The 23,106-nt window shown below is 45.7% G+C and overlaps 1 protein-coding gene and 1 long non-coding RNA gene across 3 annotated transcripts in view; both read left to right on the top strand.

The window, feature by feature from the left end:
• Nucleotides 1–216: 216 nt before the first annotated feature.
• LOC137894895 (uncharacterized) overlaps nt 217–23,106 on the top strand; it is a 118,736-nt gene continuing 95,846 nt past the window's right edge. The window contains exons 1-2 of one of the 2 annotated variants that reach the window (XR_011105525.1): nt 217–747; nt 839–1,126. This is a non-coding gene — a long non-coding RNA (uncharacterized lncRNA). Of the gene's footprint in view, nt 748–838; nt 3,849–23,106 lie in introns of those variants that run through there. The other variant, XR_011105526.1, reaches the window with a different exon arrangement.
• On the top strand, nt 6,935–8,278 carry LOC137895132 (zinc finger protein 835-like). The gene is given in 3 exon segments (XM_068740618.1): nt 6,935–7,140; nt 7,193–7,415; nt 7,417–8,278. Coding segments are annotated over 3 exon segments (927 nt in total). The 3' UTR covers nt 7,915–8,278.

The raw sequence follows: 23,106 nt of genomic DNA, 5'->3' as shown, positions 1-23,106 counted from the left end.
CTCAAATATATATAAATTCATGGCGAAATTGTTTACATTTACGTTAAAGAGTCAACATGTATGGAGAGACCCATGTAAAGCGCGTTCTGTGTCTGTTAGCGAGTCGCTGTGAGAGCTAGCTAAAACTTGCTAGCAGGCGGCCGATGAGCGACACGTGCATGGGAGACGAGGCTACATGTGACAAGAACGTTTTTATTTTCTATTATTTGCAGAATTGCCAGTAAACTGCTTCCAGTGGTCAGCGCCGTTTCCTGGTCCTTCCTTCATGCAGTACAGCAAACAGAGAACACAACGCAGAGATCACTAGGGTTAACGGATGTGGCCCAAATCAACATTGCTCTAATGATGAACAGACGCACACCTGATACACCTGTCACTCAGAGAAGACTCCACCTCCTCCCTGTCATGTTGCCGAAGGCGACCCTCCAGACGCTTTTGCTCACTGAAACCGCCTATGCAAAGCCGACAACGCACTGATCACATCACGCTGAACCCCTGAAAACACACACACACACACACACAATCACACACAGACACACACACATAAATTCTGCTTTAAGGACTGAGTGATCAACGAAACCAGCTGGAACGCATCGGGCCGTCCATTAAACATGAACGTTCCAACAACGCCCACGAGACGAGCTAATTCTGAAACTGGAGGATGTTTTTACCTGCAGCTCGGAGCTGGTTCCTGCGAGCAGGGACAGGAGGAGACTGGAGACCAGACATGGAGCGCTCCTGAAAGACGTGAGATGAACACGAGGGAGACCTCAGGGGACACGCAGCAGAGGAAACGTCCTGTTTGATGCTGAACGCTTTGTGTGTGTGTGACTCACAGAGAGCTGAGCAGAGGAACGCCGGCTGTCCACAGTGGGGGGTCTGGGGGTGTTCTGGGATGGCCCCCGTCTCCCCTGAAGCGTCGGGATTGGAGGTGAGGGCCCCCTGTGGAGCTGACAACACACGGATGGTTGAGGTCTGCTGTGTGTTTCGGTCAAACTACCAAAGGAGAAGAACCGTCCATCCGTCCGTCTTCTGGAAGACAAGACGACCTCCATCGTCTTTGTCCACAGACGCTTCATCCACTTCGCGGGTCCAGGGTGTTGCTGGAGCCTATCCCAGCTGATGGGTGAGAGGCGGGGCACACCCCGGACGCGTCGCCACACACAGACGACCTCTCACGCATGGATACACTCACACCTACGGACGACTTGGAGGTGGGAGGACGCCGGACGACCCGGGGAGGACAACTTTCAGCAGTTCAGTGGGCTGCAGCATGAAAGGCAGAACTGCTACGGAGGACTGTGGTCGTTCCTGTGACGGATTCCGTTTTGCTTGACTGGAGGCGACTTTGTACAGTCGCCTCCAGTCATGGGCGCCGACAGGAGGGAGTGAGAATCCTCAATATGACTAGAATCATATATAGTATGTGTGTATATATATATATATATATATATATATATAGTGTAGCAACATTTGACCTCAGGGCTTGTCATTCAGAATGACCTTGGGCAACAAAGGTAGAGGTGACTGAGCAGCTTCTACCTGATTGGCTGTCCCTTCACAGTAACTACTTGAGAACTACTTTGTGTTTTCACCTACTTTATAGTCTCTAAACTGATTTGTGGTTTCATCACCAGCTTGTTGGCTCCGCTATGAACTCACCTCGATCCTCCTCTGCTCCTCCGCACACCTGTGGAGTATTCCTTGTCTCTGACAACGGGGGGAGAGAAACGGGAAATCTTAATCTCAACCGTAACACATCTAATCCAAGATAGAAAAGGTTCCTCTCCTCCCTGACCATCCGCGCCCTCACCTCAGCCGCCCTCCTCTCAGCCCTCCTGGCTCTGTATTCTTCTATCTGCGGCTCCAGCCCCTCATAGTATGTTAATTAATTAATCTCGTCAGCTGTTTCCATCGAGTGCATTTCAGTCATGTTGCTTCTGCACAACTTGCGGTTGGGCCCCGACTGAAAGAATAGCCTCCCGGTGCCTCGGGTCCGAGCGCCGCCAATGCGTTTCACCATTTTCACATTTGTATGACGCGTTAATCGAGGTGCCAGTAGGTTTGTTTTTCTGACCCAGTGTGGAGCATCATGATTGGTCTACTAAGCCATGTGGGCGTGTTTTATGAAAGGTTCAAATAACACCACTAGTATTCAAGAAAAAACCTTTGCATGGATGAGAATATGTGATGTAATTGAGGAGCATGAACTTAGAGGATGTAGGATTCCTTTTTTTGTTTATTCAATGATTCAGTTTTTCTGCAATTTATTTTGTTATATTCATTTATTCCCAAATTAATCAATATAAATCCTGAACATTTTACAATGAACCACAAACTGAACTGACACCTGAATGGGATAATCTGTGTTTAATCAATTTATATATACAACAATATATTATTTCCACATATCCTTCAACTGATTCACTTATCTTCAGGCTGGGCACATCTTCTGTAAAAATTCCCATATTTGACAAATTTAAGGCTTCTCACCTGTGTGGGTTTTCATGTGGCCTGTCAAATATTTTTGTCTAAAATGTTTCCCACATGTTTCACAACCGTAAGGCTTCTAGTGCTATTCCTGCGGAGTATTTAGTTTGCATTTAGATGGATTATAATGGATTCTTTCTCACCTCTCCAAGTCCGAGGCGAGCTCAGCACGCTGTCTGTCCAAAGTCTCCTTGTGAAGTCTCGCGAGAACGATGTGTTCTCGCCGGTCGATCGCGTGACATATTGTTTGAGTGACGTGCAGCGCAGCTAGTCAGATGAGAACTTGTTTTTTCTGACCTTTAGGTCACCGCACATGCGCAAACAGGTGCTAAGTGCAGCGAAACTAAAGCTAGTCGGGAGTTCTCTCCGATTTTAAGCCCTCGCCTTTTCTTGAATACTAAATAAAGTTTATCACCATTACATAATCGCCAACAAGCGTTATGCGCTAAAATCCTTAACGTGAAAGAGATCATGGATGTGGCAACAAAGATCACCAGATCTCTTCAAAGACGGCACATCTTTTTATTTATTTAAAGGGGTATTAACATAGCAGTGACATACATATATACACGTATACTTGCAAAAGGAAGGAATGTAAACAAATACAAAATCAATAATTTCAAAATATATTATCACCTCAGTCCAACCTCCTGGGGAACAGTTGCCTTTCTGTTCCACGCATCCTGATCTTGAATCCTCACATCATCTCTTGCAAGTGGTGAGAGCGATTTGGTTGCTCTGTCATAATAAGGCTTCCGTTTCCTCTTCAGAGCGTCCTGTTTCGCTCGTATCTCTCTGCTCTGCTTGATTTCTGCGTGGCAGGGTACGGTCGTACGTAACTTACGATTCATCAACCGTTCTGCTGGAGGTAGACGACACTCAAGGGGAGCAGACCTGTAGCTCATCAGAGCTAGATATGGATCTGATTCGCTGTCCGTGGCCTTCTTCAGAAGCTGCTTGACGATATGCACACCCCTTTTCTGCTTTCCCATTGGCTTGTGCGTGCTGAAAGCCACACTGGATCGAGAACTGCTGCCATTCTCTGCAGTTATAACAGATGAAAATTGCCTGCCCAAAACCATTTGATGGTTGCACAAAAATGTTGTATTTTCTTTTGTAATGTATCTAATAGACGATGGACTAATGATTGTCAGGATTCAAAAAGGCCTGAATATTGTTCTGACCAAGACGAGGGGAATGTTCTTTTCCTGTGTGATCTAGACAAACGTTTACTCTTTTCTTTTTTTCTCCCTGTCCCTTGCCATTGAACCCTCTGTTACGCCGAAATCCAATAAGGTGTCCTGAGTTTTAGGTTTTCTTTCTTGTAGTGCAAAAATAAATAATTCCCAACTGCAGCAGCTTTGTGACGATTTCAATGTAAAATTGTAAATCTAAAAATAACTTGCAACAGCTTACAGGGCAAAAGCGCCTAAAGGTCAAGCATTCTACAAAAATAGTTCAGCGTGTTTAACATTTTTAATAAATCAATGTGGCATAAGAGTTAACGTGGCGTAGGTAATTTCTGCTTTTTCACCAGATAGGCAACGTCTTTTCTCATAAAATAAAGAACACAGTTTCAAGCAACCACAGACATCCACATACCCCCACGCACTCGAGGAGAGGGGTGCTTTTCCACCAATATTTATTCAGAACTGATTCTTATTGGGGTTTGACATTATCCTTCTTTTTATATATGGCCAGAAAAATTCTGCCACAAATATCTAATTATGCAAAAAAACACACAGAAAAAAAACGCACGCAGTCCCTGGCCAGCTTAAAAAACAAAAAAGGATTCCATCAAGCCCCAACACTAAATACAGATTCTCCTAAAAGGCAGATAAACACAAAGCATCCATTATTCAGGAGCTTAAATGTGTAAGAACAGGGGTCCATATTTCTTCCCATTTTTGCTATGTTCCAGACTTTATAAATCTAAGCTTTTCCAGAGATATGAGCTCATTTAGACAGGTGCTGAAGCGAGGTGCAGGTGAGGTCTTCCGGTTCCGTGAGGATGGGCCTTCTGGCCACCACTGTCCCAAGAAGAAAAGCACTCCTCAGTTGTTGTGGAAAGTTTCTCTATAGGGGCAATGTCCCTGTGATATACCCCTGAGTAAATAAAAAAGAACAAAAATACTAGACCAAAATTGTTGTATGACAGAACATTCCCAAGATGAGTGCAACAATGATCCTTCAGCCAATTCACATTTATGCACTGAACCCTGTGGAACTCCATATTTAACTTCAGTGTACGTAGAAGATTCATCATGAACACGTACAAACTGAAATCTATCAGATAAATATGATCTAAACCAGTTCAATGCAGATCCTCTAACACCAACAGATTGTTCCAGCCTCTGTAACAGAATCTGATGATCTATTGTATCAAAGGCTGCGCTGAGATCTAATAAAATAAGCAGAGACAAGTCCATTATCAGACGCTATTAAAGGTCATTGGTGACTTTAACTAATGCTGTCTCTGTGCTATGATGAGTTCTGAAACACGACTGGAAAACCTCAAATAACTGATTGTCTTGTAAGAATTCACACAGCTGACTGGAAACTGCTTTCTCTAAAAGCTTTGACAGGAATGGAAGGTTTGAAATTGGCCGATAGTTAGCCGAAACATCAGGATCCAATGTTGGTTTTACATCTGGAATCGTGCCTGTGCTGTAAAATGCCACTTTAAGAGGGAGGGACACGAATGGCATGATGGGAAAAAGAGTCCAGAAGGAGTCTTGTAGTACGTTCCGGAGCAGCAAGCTAGAGCAGGTTTGGCTCCTCTGATCCGGAAGCCCTGTTTACTGTCTCACAAGATCCAATAGTCTATTGGAGGCGGAGTCTGCAATCTCTGATTGTCTTTCTAGTTGTATTTAGCAAAGCAGTACTAATTGAGGGGAAGACTTTTTTAAGTAGCTTAGTTGGGACCGGGTCCCTATGTTCCAGTGCTTCTCAATTATTTTCTGTCGCGCCCCCCCTAGGAAGAAAAAAACATTTTGCGCCCCCCCCCCCCCCCCCCGAAAAAAAACCCACTCTTGTATCCTTATTAACATACAAAGAAATATGAAAATAACTTTATTAACATTTTTTTTAGTCTGCAACAGAAAATGAGGAAGTCTGGTCTTTCTTCTTCTCCCACCGTAGATTGTTTACAACCGCTCTTCTTCTGCTAATACTCCCTACGCGCACTCTGACAATCAGGGCGCCACTGCCAACTACCGGAGTGGATGTGCAATTACACTTTACTCTCGTAAGGCAAAAAAAAAATTTCTCCCCGATCACAGGCACAGGCCCTGACATCGCATCGCGCCCCCCTAGGGGGGCACGCCCCACCATTTGAGAACCACTGCTATATTCACACAATTTTTTTGTTCCAAATCATTTATTTTGGCTGGCAGATTGTCATTGATCTCTTGTGTTCCAATCAGTTTTTGTTCAAGAGCTTGTGTGTGACGCTCGTGATCGGAGCCTTGCTGCTCCTTTTCCTCCACTCTCTTAATTAGCGCCGTTTGTTTGTAAAGATTTCCAATTTTTACTCGAGCATGTTGAAGCATTTGTTCATTGATTCCAATATCTTATCCAGCGGGCGGCTCGGTGGCGCAGTGGTAAGCACTGTTGCCTCACAGCGAGGTGGTCGCAGGTTCGTCTCCGGCTTGTGGCCGTTCTGTGAGGAGTTTGCATGTTCTCCCCGTGTCTGCGTGGGTTCTCTCCGGGTTCTCCGGCTTCCTCCCGCCTCCAAAGACATGCAACCTAGGCCGGTTGGTGACACTAAATTGCCCGTAGGTGTGAGTGTGAGTGTGTGTGTGGCTGGTTGTCTGTCTCTGTGTTGCCCTGCGATAAACTGGCGGCTTGTCCAGGGTGTCCCCTGCCTCTCGCCCATTGACTGCTGGGATTGGCTCCAGCTTGGCCCGCGACCCGATAGCGGAATAAGCGGTGAGAAAATGAGAAAAAAATGAATCTTATCCAGCATCTTTTCCACCAGTTGACTCCGCTCCATCAGAGCTCGGCTCAGAAGCGTGACTCCTGTTCCTGATTGCTTCACATGTCCTTGTTTTTTGCCTGCATCATTATTGCCTATTTAGGTTAACTCTACACATAAATGACAGATACTGAGCTTTGAGATGCCCACGTTTTGTGAAATTCCCTGATAGGAAGGCAGAATTTAAAGATAAATCACAAATTCTAACTGGAGTTGTGAAAAGGCTGAAGTTTAGAAGTCATAATCTAACACTATAAAATAAACAATGAAAGTCCCAATAATATAGTAACAACAATAGTTTCATTTTCTGCAGCTTTTGGCAGAATAAAAATCAAGACAATTTTTTATGAAATTTGTTAGAGAAATCAAAATCATTTCTTTGTAAAAACACATTTATCAGCTGGAATCTTACATGAAAATTAATAGGCCAATGTGAGCAATTACAACCAAATATAAATGTATGTATTTATGTCTTGTTTAGATGTTGACCTGCTGTTGGCCACAACAGAAGAGGTTGACCCTGAACGGCACGATTTCAGACCCAATCGGGACCGGAACGACCCACCAGAGCTGCCACACATCAAAGAGGAAGAGGAGGAAGTCCAGACCAATCAGGAGAAAGAGCAGCTGCAATGGCTGAAGGAGGAGGATGATGTCACAGAGTTAACATTCAGTCCCTGTGAAGAGTGAAGGTGATGATGGAGGGAAACCTGACTCCTCACAGATTCATGGTGAAGAGATGAAAACAGAGGCTGATGGAGAAGAATATTTAGGCCCAGAACCAGAGGAAGACGAGATGTCACACTCCTCTGAACCAGAGGACGGGGACAGTTCTGACCTGGAGGAGACCAGTGAACCTCAGTCAGACTTGGATCAGTTGAGAAACAACAAAGAACCTGAATGTAGTACTGAAAATACACCAGTTAGCTCCTCTCAATGTTTTTCCCGGTTCTGGTGACGAGAAACATCCGCAGGAACAGAGTGGAGGCCAAACAGTGAAACCATTTAGTTGTTCAGTTTGTACAAAGAGTTTTCAATATAAATCAGTGCTTCTCAGGCACATGAGAATCCACACAGGGGAGAAGCCTTTTAGTTGTTCAGTCTGTGGTAAAGTATTTAGATTTGTTTGCCATCTAGGACAGCACATGAGAATCCACACAGGGGAGAAGCCTTTTAGTTGTTCAGTCTGTGGTAAAGTATTTAGATTTGTTTGCTATCTAGGACAGCACATGAGAATCCACACAGGGGAGAAGCCTTTTAGTTGTTCAGTCTGTGGTAAAGTATTTAGATTTGTTTGCCATCTAGGACAGCACATGAGAATCCACACAGGGGAGAAGCCTTTTAGTTGTTCAGTCTGTGGTAAAGTATTTAGATTTGTTTGCCATCTAGGACAGCACATGAGAATCCACACAGGGGAGAAGCCTTTTAGTTGTTCAGGTAGTTGCTAAGAGCGAGAAACCCGATCTGTGAGCGTGAGTGAAGTACGTATTTCGTGAGTGGGACTGTGTGTGAATGTGTGATGCCTGAGGTTTTGCCTGTAGGACTGTGTGGAATGTTAGTCTGTGTATGTTGATGTGCATGGTAGAAGCAGTAGGGGTGTGGCCGCCATTTAATTTGAACCGTTTTCTCCTGTTTTTGTTAGCGTTAGTTAGGATTGAGTATTGTGTTTTTGTTTCCTCCTAGGGCTTAGAGAAGCTGGTAGAGTGAGTGGTTTTTGTTGTTTTGGCCTGGGCCCGCCCTGAAGCCAGGCTTCCCATTTGTTTTGTGTTTTCCACCTCCCTAATGGAGTGTGTGTTTTTGTGTTGTTGTTTTTCCAGCTGTTTATTTTGTGGATTTAAAATAAAACAGCTTGTGTATCAACCTGTGTACTCTTCTTTATGCTACGCCTCGGATCCGCTAGGCCGGGTCGTAACAAGTGTATACAGGATAAGAGGTTAGCTAAGAAAAAGTGGGGCATACAGTACTCTATACTGTACTCTATACTCTATACTGTATGAGAGTAAACAGGTGTACAGGGAGATGAGACGCAAGGCAAATGTAGATGTGGCAAAGGTCAAACAGAGGGCATATGATGACCTGTATGCAGGTTAGATAGTAAAGAGGGAGAGAAGGATCTGTACAGGCTGGACAGACAGAGAGACAGAGACAGGAATAATGTCCAGCATGTTGGAGTGATGAAGGATAGAGATGGGAAGGTGTTGACAGAGGCCAGTAGTGTGAAGAAGTATTTAGAGGAAATCTCTCCAAAAAAAAGGAATTTGTGGGTGAGGTTTGAGTTTGCCATATTTGAAGCCACATTTCATCAGATATATTAATGTTGGCTTATTTTTCCCAACGCTGTTTTATATATGTTGTTGTATTGTTATTCATGAGGTTGAGTCCTCTGTACAATTGACCAACACTGCCTCTGGTACCCTTTAAGCTATAAGCATCAATGAATAATTGTATTACTTTGGATGGTTTTATATCAACAGAAGCTCGCATCTCCTTGTGAAAGAAGTGGCGGATCTGTAAATATCTATAAAAAGCATCAAGGAATGCGTCTGTTTCTAAGAGTCGATCACTCTGTTGTGATTCTGCAGCTCGTCTTCTTCAATGACTGCAAGAGTGAAGTCTTTTCTGACTTGTTTGGCGCAGCCAGGAATGCAACCGACGCAGTGCAACCGACGCAGTGCAACCGACGCAGTGCAACCGACGCTGTGAACTAAAGGACCTTTCACACGAGCAGCTGCTTACGGGCACTGTTAGGGCACCTTGGGTAGAACCTTCAGAGAGGGAAGCATGCCTGAATCAAGGAGGTTGTGCACAGACAATATATTATACTGTTTTCAGGCCACCAGAACCTCCTCTGTTTTCAGGCTGGAGTGTTTTGAGAGTTCATTCAATTGTGATACTCAAGAGGTTCTCACATTCAGGCCTGCATGCTGGATGCCTTTTAGTAGCTCTGCATCTGCTGCAGAATCTGAACTCAAGCTCGCCAGCCATCCTACCCACACAAGGGAAAAGTAACTCTCTCTTCACTGTGTCTGAGTTCCATTCAGTGCGTGAACCTGCAGGTTCCTCCAGGTTCTGCAGGTTCCTCCAGGTTCTGCAGGTCTCTGCCCCTGATTCAGGGAGACTGTGGGCGTGGCACAGGGCTGTGGTTCTCTCATACAGCTCCATGGCTAATGCATCTGTGCGTTTGCCCTTAAGTGTGTCACACACTAACTAAATGTTACTACCAGCAGTGATAAACTTACTTTCTTATATCCATTCTTCATCCATCCGTTCACGTTCTTCTCCTAAAGCTCTTCTATTCTGCTCTGTGTGCTTCAAACACGCTGCGGGGACCGACAATTAGCGCGGTCACAGGGAAAACGTGGACTGGAGTTTCAGTGATGTGGGCATTCTCTATAGGAACAGGTGGAACGGGTTCTCTACCTTACGTCATGAAGTGAGGGGAAACAGATTCATGCTCAGATTTAAGTAAATAATGACAGGTTACATGTTTATTTATTTAAACTCATATTCTGCTGGCGCCATTAATTTAATATGTCAGCATTTTTTACAGACTAAACCCCCCCCCAAAAAAACGTTTTTTTTTATAAAACTGAATGCAGTTCCATTTTTCAGACGCTAGGGGGGCAACTATCCAGGATGCAGTACGCATGTGGCACCGCATCCTGGCGTCCTGCATCACGGTGAGGTACTGCATCACTGTGTGGTACTGCATCCTGGCGTACTGCATCACGGTGAGGTACTGCATCACGGTGTGGTACTGCATCACGGTGTGGTACTGCATCACGGTGTGGTACTGCATCCTGGCGTACTGCATCACGGTGAGGTACTGCATCACGGTGTGGTACTGCATCCTGGCGTACTGCATCATGGTGTGGTACTGCATCCTGGTGTACTGCATCACGGTGTGGTACTGCATCCTGGTGTACTGCATCACGGTGTGGTACTGCATCCTGGCGTACTGCATCACGGTGAGGTACTGCATCACGGTGTGGTACTGCATCCTGGCGTACTGCATCACGGTGAGGTACTGCATCCTGGTGTACTGCATCACGTGTGGTACCGCATCCTGGCGTACTGCATCACGGTGTGGTACTGCATCCTGGCGTACTGCATCACGGTGTGGTACTGCATCCTGGCGTACTGCATCACGGTGTGGTACTGCATCCTGGTGTACTGCATCACGGTGTGGAACTGCATCCTGGTGTACTGCATCACTGTGTGGTACTGCATCCTGGTGTACTGCATCACTGTGTGGTACTGCATCCTGGTGTACTGCATCACGGCGTGGTACTGCATCCTGGTGTACTGCATCACGGTGTGGTACTGCATCCTGGTGTACTGCATCACTGTGTGGTACTGCATCCTGGTGTACTGCATCACGGCGTGGTACTGCATCACTGTGTGGTACTGCATCCTGGCGTACTGCATGACGGTGTGGTACTGCATCCTGGCGTACTGCATCACTGTGTGGTACTGCATCCTGGCGTACTGCATCACGGTGTGGTACTGCATCCTGGTGTACTGCATCACGGTGAGGTACTGCATCCTGGCGTACTGCATCACTGTGTGGTACTGCATCCTGGCGTACTGCATCCTGGTGTACTGCATCACGGCGTGGTACTGCATCCTGGTGTACTGCATCACGGTGTGGTACTGCATCCTGGTGCATGATGATGATGATGAATATATTTATTAGATAGAATGTTAGAGTACAAGTACAGTCACACAGTAACATGTATTACAGTACAAGTACAGTCACACAGTAGCATGTATTACAGTACAAGTACAGTCAAACATCCTGTCTAAGAGGAGCATTTCTAAAAAGCCCTTGCGGTCTTGTTTCCATTGAAAGTCCTTCGTACATAAATCATCAACATTTAACAATACAAATTTAACAACACAAATAAAAATAAAACCAATATTAAATTACTCAATTGATTCAACGTAACATTAGAAAAACAAAAATTAAATTAAAGCCGCAAGCGGCGTTGAAGGCCCTCGCCGGCCGACAGGCCGTTGAGCTGACCCGCCGACGCACGCCGCTTTTGTCCTGAGTGCTTCGCAAGTGTTTAGATTTGAGCTGCATGAGTCGCTCACAGTTTAGTCAAATCGCTATTTGGATTATATGGCCATCTGCAGTCAGGAGTTTCAATCCAATATGGCCGCCTTCCTGTGTGTCTGGGGGTGTGGTCATAATACTTTTTTTTTTTTGCCCTGACATGACGCATGTCTGTACCGAATTTCGTGGCTGTCCGACAAAGTTGGCGTCAGACCCCTCATAGGCACAATGCATTGTGATTTTTGTAGGTGGCGCTGGCGCGCCACTTTTTCATGCCCAATTTTGAAACATATAAAATAATTAATTTTTTTTCAGAATGGAATTCATTTTCAGAATGGTCTCGACGAGGGCTACGTATCTGTGTGTGTGTGATTTAGTGTCGCGGTGTGTGTGTGTGTGTGCTGTTGAGTGTCGTGTGTGTGTGCGTGAGTGTGTTGGTCATCGTCAACAGCATGGCAAAGTTGGATGCCGAGGGTTGACGAGCTGCGCTCAGATCACAATGCATTGTGCCTATGGGGAGGGGTCCGACGCCAACTTTGTCGGACAGCCACGAAATTCGGTGCAGACATGCGTCATGTCAGGGCAAAAAAAAAAAGTATTGTGGCCACGCCCCCAGACACACAGGAAGGCGGCCATATTGGATTGAAACTTGTCGTCTTCCGCGTTGCAAAAGCAATAGCCCCTTACGCCTAGGATAGGCGCTCGGGCCTAATGATTAACATTTACAAATCCAGATTCATCAGCTCATTTGAGTGTATTCATATTTATTTGGATTCAGATACATTTTAGTGATCTTATATTTATTATATATATATATATATTTTTTTTTTTTTCTTTTTTGTGAGCATATATTTTTTAATTGAATTATTTGTTTAATCTATAGTTTTTGTCTAAAAAATACTCAAATGCTTTTTGTCCAGCCAATTGTCTAACGAGTCAAAATCATCAAAGGGGTTTCTGACCGAACTTGCCGTTGATTAACGTATTCATTCATGAATTGATTCTGCATCGGTTGTGCCTTTACAGAGGAGACATTGACATGTAAGTTTGTCCCAGTGAGGACACGGGGTCCTCTGGAGCTGGAGGAGGGATTCTTGATTGGTTACGTTGGTCGGGTCTACCCAATCAAACAAACAGACACATTCTTGTAGGTTCCCAACGAATAACCACTATTTGATGGATGTTCAGCCACGCAGCCCACAGTGAGAGGGTCGGATGCCGTGTGTGTTGTTGATGCCGTTTATGGATCCACTAAAAACAAATCCAGCTCTGACTGCAGCTAGCTAGGACACCCTAAGCTGTCTTATCTATCTGTGTGTTGGAAGACTCATGATTAGTGCTCTCAATGACTGGCTGGCAGATGGAGTTGATTTATCCGACAGTGCTGTGTGTCAGCCGGGCGCAGCATCCATGCTGGAGAACGTGAGTGAAGGAGCAGATAATTGATAGCAACAAGGCGCTCCAAGCCTTCATTGCTGCCGGGGAATTCGATTACCTTTTCAAAGTGCCTTCATTAACAGAGGGCAAGCCATACCAATGGTCTCCTGATTGGTCTCATATTGTTCTGTTTTGAACCTGTTCTGGCAGCGCACTGGGATCTGTGTGTTAAGGAGGCGTGCACTTTGTTTTTTACCTTCGCCGAAGGGGAGGCGAGGGTATTGCAATTGGGTTCGTTTGTCTGTCCGCACGCATAACTCAAAAATGAGTAACCCAATCGACTTGAAATCTTTACACAAGCAATGTTCTCTCCGTGGCTCGGTCCTCCCCGAGAATTGCGTTGATCCGGATCTGGATTCAGATTCTAAAATTTTTGAAAGGATTCTTTAACATTGCGAGATAGGGCACTTTTTGAAATTTTTCTTAATTTCTTCCAAACATACGGTGGTATGGATCTGAAAAAAATCACACATAAGTACTCCTTAAAGGTCTATCACCATGACTAATTTCGGCCGGCTCCGGATCACAATCCGGATCTGAGAGTTAATTTTCATTCTAAAAACTGCATTTTTCAGGAGTCCATCCTGACCTCAATTTTGGAGCTAGAGACTTCAGATTTGGTGTGCGCACTTATATTTCATTCTAGTTTCATATATGTTACAGTTGTAGTTGTATCTTTTCCCGTTCCGGAGCAGCAAACTAGCGCAGGTTTGGCCCCTCTGATCCGGAAGCCCTGTTTACTGTCTCACAAGATCGAATAGTCTTTTGGAGGCGGGGTCTGCAGTCTCTGATTGTCCTTGTTTTGCTCTGTGTACATGCGTGTTCGCTATGCATGTCCAGTGTCGACTATGTTGTGTTGTCAGACATTAAACAAGAGTTTTGTATTCCTTTTTCCAGGCTGCTGACTGTTTTTCACAGTTTTAGAGAAAAAAAGAAAAGATTGTTCCACTTCTTCAATTCAATTTTATTTTATTTATATAGCGCACTTTACAGGATTAGAGGAGAAAGACAGAACCCAACTTGACCCACTAGAGCAAGCACTTTTGCAACGGAGGCAAGGAAAAACTTCCCTTTAACAGGCAGAAACCTTGGACAGAACCTAAGGCTCATGGTGGACGGCCATCTGTCTGGACCGGCTGGGTTGAGAGAGAAAGGAAGGAAGGAAGGAAGGAAGGGAGAGAGAGAGATTTTCAAATACTGTACGCTACTTTTTTTAGAATAGGGTGGCAGCCTGTTCCTTTTTTAAATTTTGTTTTAAAATTCTAATGGGATTTTTTTGTCCAACTGCTTTATCCGGGGCTGGGTGGGGAGAAGCCGAAGCAGGGAAGCCCAGACTTCCCTCTCCTCGGCCACTTCTTCCAGCTCTTCCGGGGGGATCCCGAGGCGTTCCCAGGTCAGCCAAGAGACATAGTCTCTCCAGCGTATCCTGGGTCTTCCCCGTGGTCTACCGGCGGGACGTACCCTGAACACCTCACCAGGGAGGCGTTCAGGAGGCATCCTGAATAGATGTCCGAGCCACCTCATCTGGCCCCTCTCAACACGGAGGAGCAGCGGCTCTACTCCGAGCTCCTCCCGGATGACTGAGCTTCTCACCCTATCACTAAGGGAGCGCCCAGCCACCCCAGGGAGGAAGCTCATTTCAGCCGCTTGTACCCGCAATCTTGTGACCATAGGTGTGAGGGTAGGAACGAAGATCGACCAGTAAATCAAGAGCTTCGTCTTTCGGCTCAGCTCTCTCTTCACCATGACGGATCTGTGCAGAGTCCGCATCACTGCAGACACTGCACCGATCTGTCTGTCGATCTCCCGCTCCATCCTTCCCTCACTCGTGAACAAGACCCCGAGGTACTTGAACTCCTCCACTTGGGGCAGGATCTCCTCCCCGACCTTGATGGTGCACTTCACCCTTTTCCGGCTGAAAACCATGGCCTCGGATTTAGAGGTGCTGATTCTCATCCCGGCCGCTTCACATACGACTGCGAACCGATCCAGTGAGAGGCGGAACCTCCTCTCCGGTACCCCTGAATAGACCTTACCGGGGAGGCTGAGGAGTATGATCCATATAGTTGGAACTCACCCTCCGGCCCCCCTTCTTATAAAGAGGGACCAGCACCCCGGTCTGTCAATCCAGAGGCACTGCCCCCGATGTCCATGCGATGTTGCAGAGTCGTGTCAACCATGACATCCCTACAACATCCAGTGCCTTAAGGGACTCCGGGCGGATCTCATCCACCCCCGGGGCCTTGCCACCAAGGAGCTTTTTAACTACCTCAGCAACCTCGGCCCCAGAGATGGAGGAGCCCACCCACGAGTCCTCAAGCCCTGCTTGCGCACAGGAAGGCATGTCGGTGGGATTGAGGAGGTCTTCGAAGTAGTCCCTCCACCAATCTACGACGTCTCGAGTCGAGGTCAGCAGCGCACCATCCCCACCATATACAGTGTTGACTGTGCACTACTTCCCCCTCCTGAGACGGCGGATGATGGTCCAGAACCTCTTCGAAGCCGTCCGGAAGTCGTTTTCCATGGCCTCACCTGGTTTTTGCCTCAGCAACCACAGTAGCTGCGCTCCACTTGGTTTGTCGGTACCTGTCTGCTGCCTCCGGAGTCCCACAGGCCAAAAAGGCCTGATAGGACTCCTTCTTCAGCTTGACGGCGTCCCTCACCACCGGTGTCCACCAAGAGGTTCGGGAATTGCCGCCACGACAGGCACCGACCACCTTACGGCCACAGCACCGATCGGCCGCTTCCACAATGGTGGCACGAAACATGGTCCACTCAGACTCAATGTCCCCTGCCTCCCCCGGTACATGGTCGAAGCTCTCCCGGAGGTGGGAGTTAAAACTCCTTCTGACAGGAGATTCTGCCAGACATTCCCAACAGACCCTCACAATACGTTTGGGCCTGCCAGGTCTGTCCGGCATCCTCCCCCACCATCGGAATGGACTCACCACCAGGTATTGATCAGTTGACAGTTCCGCCCCTCTCTTCACCCGAGTGTCCAAGACATGCGGCCGCAAGTCCGGTGAGACGATTACAAAGTCGATCATCGAACTGCGGCCTAGGGTGTCCTGGTGCCAAGTGCACATATGGACACCCTTATGCTTGAACATGGTGTTTGTTAAGGACAATCTGTGACGAGCACAGAAGTCCAATAACAAAACACCACTCGGGTTCCGATCAGGGGGGCCATTCCTCCCAATCACACCCCTCCAGGTCTCACCTTTTCCCTACCTTTTCTTTCTCCTCTTTGTCTACCTCCTCCTGCGGTCCTTTGGTCTCTGCAAATGAAAAGGACATTAGTACTCCCACAATCCTCCAAATGCTCAGCTTTTAAATTGAGGAGCAAAGGTTGCTGTTTCTCACAATCTGTGACAGGGTCCTCATGGAAAGAAGCCTCTCTGATGCCTTCAGGGACTTCCACTGAAGTCTCCGGCATATTGTCTGGGCCAGTCTGAAAACTAAACACAGACCGAAATGTATTCCTGTTATTAAGACATCTGAAAGCAGCCGATTAACATCACTCAGGTGAGATGGTTGTCATATTGAGAGGAAGTCTTCTCACCTGTCTGGTTGCTCCTTGTCCACAGTACTCAGTCTATTCTCTGGTGGAGCGGGCTGGACCAAGATCACCCCTGGTGGTAAGGTGCTAGCAGGTGGACTACATTGATTTTGTTGATCGCTGTAGTTGTCATGGCCCATCTCCGGAGCTGCAGGCTGAACCCTGGTCACAGGTGGTGGTGAGATTTTCTTTTTCCGAGAGAAGAAACGCCAGAAACTCTTCTTCTTCTTCTTCTCGGTCTGTGGTCCTTTGGTCTCTGCAAATGAAAAGGACATGAGAACTCTCATCTTCCAAATGCTCAGCTTTTAAATTGAGGAGCAGAGGTTGCTGTTTCTCACCATCTCTGACAGGGTCCTCATGGAAAGAAGCCTCTCTGATGCCTTCAGGGACTTCCACTGAAGTCTCCGGCATATTGTCTGGGCCAGTCTGAAAACTAAACACAGACCGAAATGTATTCCTGTTATTAAGACATCTGAAAGCAGCCGATTAACATCACTCAGGTGAGATGGTTGTCATACTGAGAGGAAGTCTTCTCACCTGTCTGGTTGCTCCTTGTCCACAGTACTCAGTCTATTCTCTGGTGGAGCAGGCTGGACCAAGATCGCCCCTGGTGGTAAGGTGCTCGCAGGTGGACTACATTGATTTTGTTGAGCGCTGTAGTTGTCATGGTCCATCTCCGGAGCTGCAGGTTGAACCCTGGTCACAGGTGGTGGTGAGATTTTCTTTTTCCGAGAGAAGAAACGCCAGAAACTCTTCTTCTTCTTCTTCTCGGTCTGTGGTCCTTTGGTCTCTGCAAATGAAAAGGACATGAGAACTCTCATCTTCCAAATGCTCAGCTTTTAAATTGAGGAGCAGAGGTTGCTGTTTCTCACCATCTCTGACAGGGTCCTCATGGAAAGAAGCCTCTGTGATGCCTTCAGGGACTTCCACTGAAGTCTCCTGCATATTGTCTGGGCCAGTCTGAAAACTAAACACAAACAGAAATGTATTCCTGTTATTAAGACATCTGAAAGCAGCCGATTAACATCACTCAGGTGAGATGGTTGTCATACTGAGAGGAAGTCTTCTCACCTGTCTGGTTGCTCCTTGTCCACAGTACTCAGTCTATTCTCTGGTGGAGCAGGCTGGACCAAGATCACCCCTGGTGGTAAGGTGCTAGCAGGTGGACTACATTGATTTTGTTGATCGCTGTAGTTGTCATGGCCCATCTCCGGAGCTGCAGGTTGAACCCTGGTCACAGGTGGTGGTGAGATTTTCTTTTTCCGAGAGAAGAAATGCCAGAAACTCTTCTTCTTCTTCTTCTCGGTCTGTGGTCCTTTGGTCTCTGCAAATGAAAAGGACATGAGAACTCTCATCCTCCAAATGCTCAGCTTTTAAATTGAGGAGCAGAGGTTGCTGTTTCTCACCATCTCTGACAGGGTCCTCATGGACTATGATCACCCCTGGTGGTAAGGTGCTAGCAGGTGGACTGGACCGGTCTGTGTGAGGGTTGGCGGTCTCATTGCAGGAAGTAGATTTGTGACTCTTCACAAATGGATGATCGAGGACTTGCTGAGGTGTGATCCTTTTTTTAGGACTCATTTCCAGCATAGCCTTCAGAAGCTCGATGCACTGCACCCTTTCTGCAGCTTCTGACTCATTGTTTTCCTCCAGCCGCATCTAGTTTAGGAAGCAATGTTCAAATCCACCGTTAGTCATTCTTTATGAGCTGTGAGAACGTCATTAATCATCGTGAAAATAAACAAGGACATTTTAACCCTTACTGTTTTTAGATCATCCAGGGTTTGGAGCTTGCGACCCGTGGGAAGAAAAATTGAACGGAGTTCCCACCCAACACTCTGAAGAAGAAGAAGAAGAACAACATCAACTTGCAGCTGTAAACATGTTATGTTTGTTGGCATTGGAGTTGAGAAGTTTAAAGGTGTACCTTGTGAGTCCACGGTTTGAGCCAGGTCTTGGTGAAATATCTGTCCACGTAAATCCCCTTGCGTAGATAAGAGCCAGCTGGTTGACCCAGGTACGTAACCATTTCTGCAACCTGGAGATAAAACACAGTTCAGTTATTTTTGCAGCGTCACCAGTTTGCTCCATAGTTGTTCATACGTCGTATCAGATTGGTACCAACTGGTCATCATACAGAAGTGATGTTTACATTTACCCCACAAATATTTCAAGAGAATCTGAAATGTGTGTGTGCTCCTAGCAGCTAGATAAAGCTCTTGTTTCCAGCAGCTATAACGAAGTTGGACATGTCCATCTGGTGCAGGACGGGGGACTCTCCAGAATGCTGACCCGACTGCACAACATTCAAGTAGACTGATACTGATAGATAACTTACCACAGTTTCATCTGAGCCATCTGTAAATAGAACTTCCCCCATGATCATCCAAGCCATAATACAGCCAACAGACCACATGTCAATGGACTCGGAAAGTTTAAGGCCGAAGTAAACTTCTGGAGCCCTAAATGTAGAAAAAAAACAAGTACATGTATGTCACACATAAATATATATGAATAAAAAACGTACTTAGAGCATTTCCCAAATTAAATAACAGGCAGGCACGGACAGAAAGCCCACAGCTGATTATTTATGATAAATCTGGAAACTAATTCTAATAATAAATATTTTCAAAAACCTTACCTGAACGCTCTTTCTTGTATCTCCATGCCAGTCTTCAGTTGAGACCTGTGCATGGCCGAGTCAAAGTTTAGTAGCTTGATAGTATTGAAGGGCCTCTGGCGATCTACCACCATGAAACTATCGTATTTTATATCTGCATGGACTATCCTCAGTTCTTTCAGCGCTTGCAGTGCGTTGGCCATCTGCAGAACACAAATATGAATGTGTTTCAGTTTCGTAAGGGTTACAACTGACAGTGGGGGGGGGGGACTTCCTATCGGCTCCTGAAACTTACCTGTTGAATTACGACTCTTATGTCACGTAGAAGCATTGGCTCGTCGCTTTCGATCAAAATTTGCCAAAAGTCGATGTCCATGTACTCCAACACCGGCGCCTTTGCGATCTCGAAGTCGAACCAACCGTAACATTTAACTATATTATGGTGGTCAGCCTCTGCGTCCATCAATTCTTTTAAAATACGAATCTGGAAGAACACGTTTGACATGATTAGTTCCTGACAGAGAATTAATCTGTTCACATTTATGAAAATCAGGTGAACTCGTTCAGCTGGCTGATGGGAGGGCAGAAATGCAACATTGTGTGACTTTTGTCATTGCATGTACTATTAATGTGTCACTGACTAGCATTAACTTCAAGGGAAGCTTCATTTTTCTAGCTCTAATTACATAATTTAGTTCTCTGCGCTTCACCATGACAGATCCGTCCTTGGTGAAGAGGGAGCTCAGCCGAAAGGCAGAACTCTTGATTTACCGGTCGATCTTCGTTCCTACCCTCACCACGGGGTCACGAGCTTTGGGTAGTGACCGAAAGAACAAGATCGCGGGTACAAGCGCCTGAAATGAGCTTCCTCGGTCGGTTGGCTGGGCTCTCCCTTAGAGATCGGGTGAGAAGCTCAGTCATCCAGGAGGAGCTCGGAGTAGAGCCGCTGCTCCTCCGCGTTGAGAGGAGCCAGATGAGGTGGCTCTGGCATCTATTCAGGATGCCTCCTGAACGCCTCCCTGGGGAGGTGTTCAGGACACGTCCCACCGGGAGGAGACCACGGGGAAGACCCAGGACATGCTGGAGAGACTATGTCTCTCGGTTGTCCTGGGAATGTCTCGGGACAACCCGCCCCCCTCCAAAGAGCTGGAAGAAGTGGCCTTGGTGAGGGGTCTGGGCTTCCCTGCTCGGCTTCTGCCCCGCGACCCGGAAAAGCGGTTGAAAATGGATTGATGGATGGATGGAGTTCTCTGCGCTCACTGACTAAACTAACAAAATGATGATGTGAACAGCCAACTCAACAAGTGGCCCACCTACCTCTTCCTTACAACTGTCCCTGGTGAAGGGTCTTTTCACAGAAACGACCTCTCCTGTGTGATTATTCCTATATTTATGCACTGCTCCAAAGCTGCCTTGTCCAACCTCCTGCATTATCTCAAAATCGAGAAAGTTTATGTAGAAGCCATCGTGGACAGCTGGTGGATACTGGTTCGTCCATGCGTAGCATCGACGGAGAATGAATGGATGACTGAGGACGTTAGCAGGCGTGATCCGTTCATCGGGATCCGGTGTCATCATGGCGTCCAGAAGCGTTTCACACTCCTTTATCTCCACATCTTCAGCCCGCGTTTCCTCGGGATGCATCTAGTTCAGGAAGCAATGGTCAAATCCACTATTAGTCAGATGTGGCCTTCACCATCACCATGGTGCAAAATATTTTCCAGCCACAAGCATCTTATATTATTATCAATATTTTAATTACTGTACTCGATTTATCCAATGTTTTGGATTCAATAAAATTAAACATTTCACATATTCACTTAGAAATTGTGCTAAATCCAGGCCAACTGTACGTAAACGTTTGCAAAGATGCACTGAAATATTGAGACATGTACTACAATATTTGTAATTTGCATAAATGAAGGAGAAGTCCAATTCTGTTCTGAACAATTGCCATGTGGTTTGGAGATTATTCCGTGTTACTTTGTGAATGTAATGTCAGTTTCAAGAAATGAGTCAAACCAAGTTAGAAAATGTGTATCTGGCGTTTGAAGTGTAGAACAAGAATCACTAAACCAGTAAATATAACATAATCTAAAACAGTAGATGTTCTTACCACAACTTTCATATAGCGTGCATATCGTTTACAGTAGCTGAGTAAAAAGAGCATGACACGGCCCAAACACCACATATCAGCCGCCTCAGACAATGGTAGTCCTGCAGATCTTTCTGGAACTCTACATGTGGGAAGAAAGAAACATTTTAAAGATTAACTAGGTTCCCTCAACATAATGCAAACCTCCTCCAAGACAATTCAGTTCCCCCAAACATTTCAAATTCTCCCCGTCCTAAACACATTATAAATTCTACAGAAGTCCCACTGTCTCCCTTGAGCTGGTCTCAAGTCTGGAGAAATACAGAGGGGTTGCGGCAGGAATGGCATCCGTCGTAAAACTGCCAGAATTAAACATGCAATCGATATTTGCACCAAAAAAGGAAGAAAAAGAAGCAATTTGTGACAAAATGCTACTGATAAGGTTGATTCTAATATGAGACATGAAAAACTAATGGAATAGGAAATAGGAATCATACGATCACTGTTTTCATTATCCTTACATATAATGAACGTCTTGCAGCTCTGGAGGCTTCCTGTCGTCTGACCGCAACTTGGCCAAACTGAAGTTTGCCAGCTTGACTCTGACCGATGTCGTCCCTCCTTTTTCCACACGGATGTTATTCGGGCATACGTTGCCGTGAACGATCCCGATGGATTTCAGGGCCCACAATGCTTTGGCCATCTACAGAAGACAGGCGTTATCATTTACATGGTTTTCCAAAAATGTAAATGTGACAGTTATTTGGTGTCTATTTTGTATTGACTACGGTCGTACCTGTTGGATGATGTCTCTGATGTCATTGAAACTCACATGTTTCATTTGTGTGACGATATATTCCTCGAGGTCAACCTCCAAATTCTCAAATACCAGCATGTGTCTTTCAGGAATAAAGCCACGAAACTCAACGATGTGATACGCATCAAGCTTTCGCAACGTCAACTCTACCAGGATGGCAAGCTGCAGGAGAAGGGAGTCAATCAGTTTGGAAGCATTAATTAATCTGTAACTGACTAAATATTAAACATGTGACAATCAAAATGAACAAGGCTTACCTCCTTGTAGAACCTGTCTTTGTTCGTACTGTCCGTGATAGTTGAAGTCAGCTGAGTGTGAATATTCCGATACAAACACTTGCCACCATCAAGTTTATCATAATCATTATAGTCTAAATTATAATAACCATAATCCAGCCAGGGATCCCAAATGGTGCTTTCAAATGGTGATTGCATTGTTAGTGTATGCGGGCACACTGGTAATTTTGAACAGGATTCAAATACTGATATATATAATGAATAAAAGCTTTGATCCTTTGATGTCATTGATGCTTGAATGTCCTCTTGCCACATTGGTGTGAAAATGGCATAATTAGATTATAAAGATCAAAGTAAATGAGTAAAGCTTTTATCTGTAAAAAACAAAACAAATTACAAATTGAGGCTGTCCTGCAGTTTAATCTTACTGCAACATATTTTATTTTAATACTTAAAGTGATAGTGTCATCAGCGCGGCATTTGCTGCTCCTCTCTTTTCTCTCGGTCTCTTTCTCTCCTTCACCCAAACATAACAGTCGCACTGAAAATGGAGGGGTGAGGTCGTTTCTGATTGGATACTCTGTCCCTCCTATATGATTGACAGTCGCCTGTCATCGTTCACTGCATTCGGTTGTACTTTCCCACACCATTGTTTGTCCGTTCTTTCTGTGCAGGAAGTTTCTGGAATCATCTTGCAGCAGCAGTTCTGACTGGGGATGGGAGACCTACTGTTTATATTAGTTTTTATATATATTTTTACCGGTTAAAACAAGATTACAAAAAATAACAATTGCCCCATTCTTTGTTGAATGTTTAT

Source organism: Brachionichthys hirsutus, chromosome 6 (genome assembly GCF_040956055.1).
Source record: "Brachionichthys hirsutus isolate HB-005 chromosome 6, CSIRO-AGI_Bhir_v1, whole genome shotgun sequence".
NCBI classification, from domain to species: domain Eukaryota; kingdom Metazoa; phylum Chordata; class Actinopteri; order Lophiiformes; family Brachionichthyidae; genus Brachionichthys; species Brachionichthys hirsutus.
This window is presented reverse-complemented; position numbering and strand designations above follow the sequence as displayed.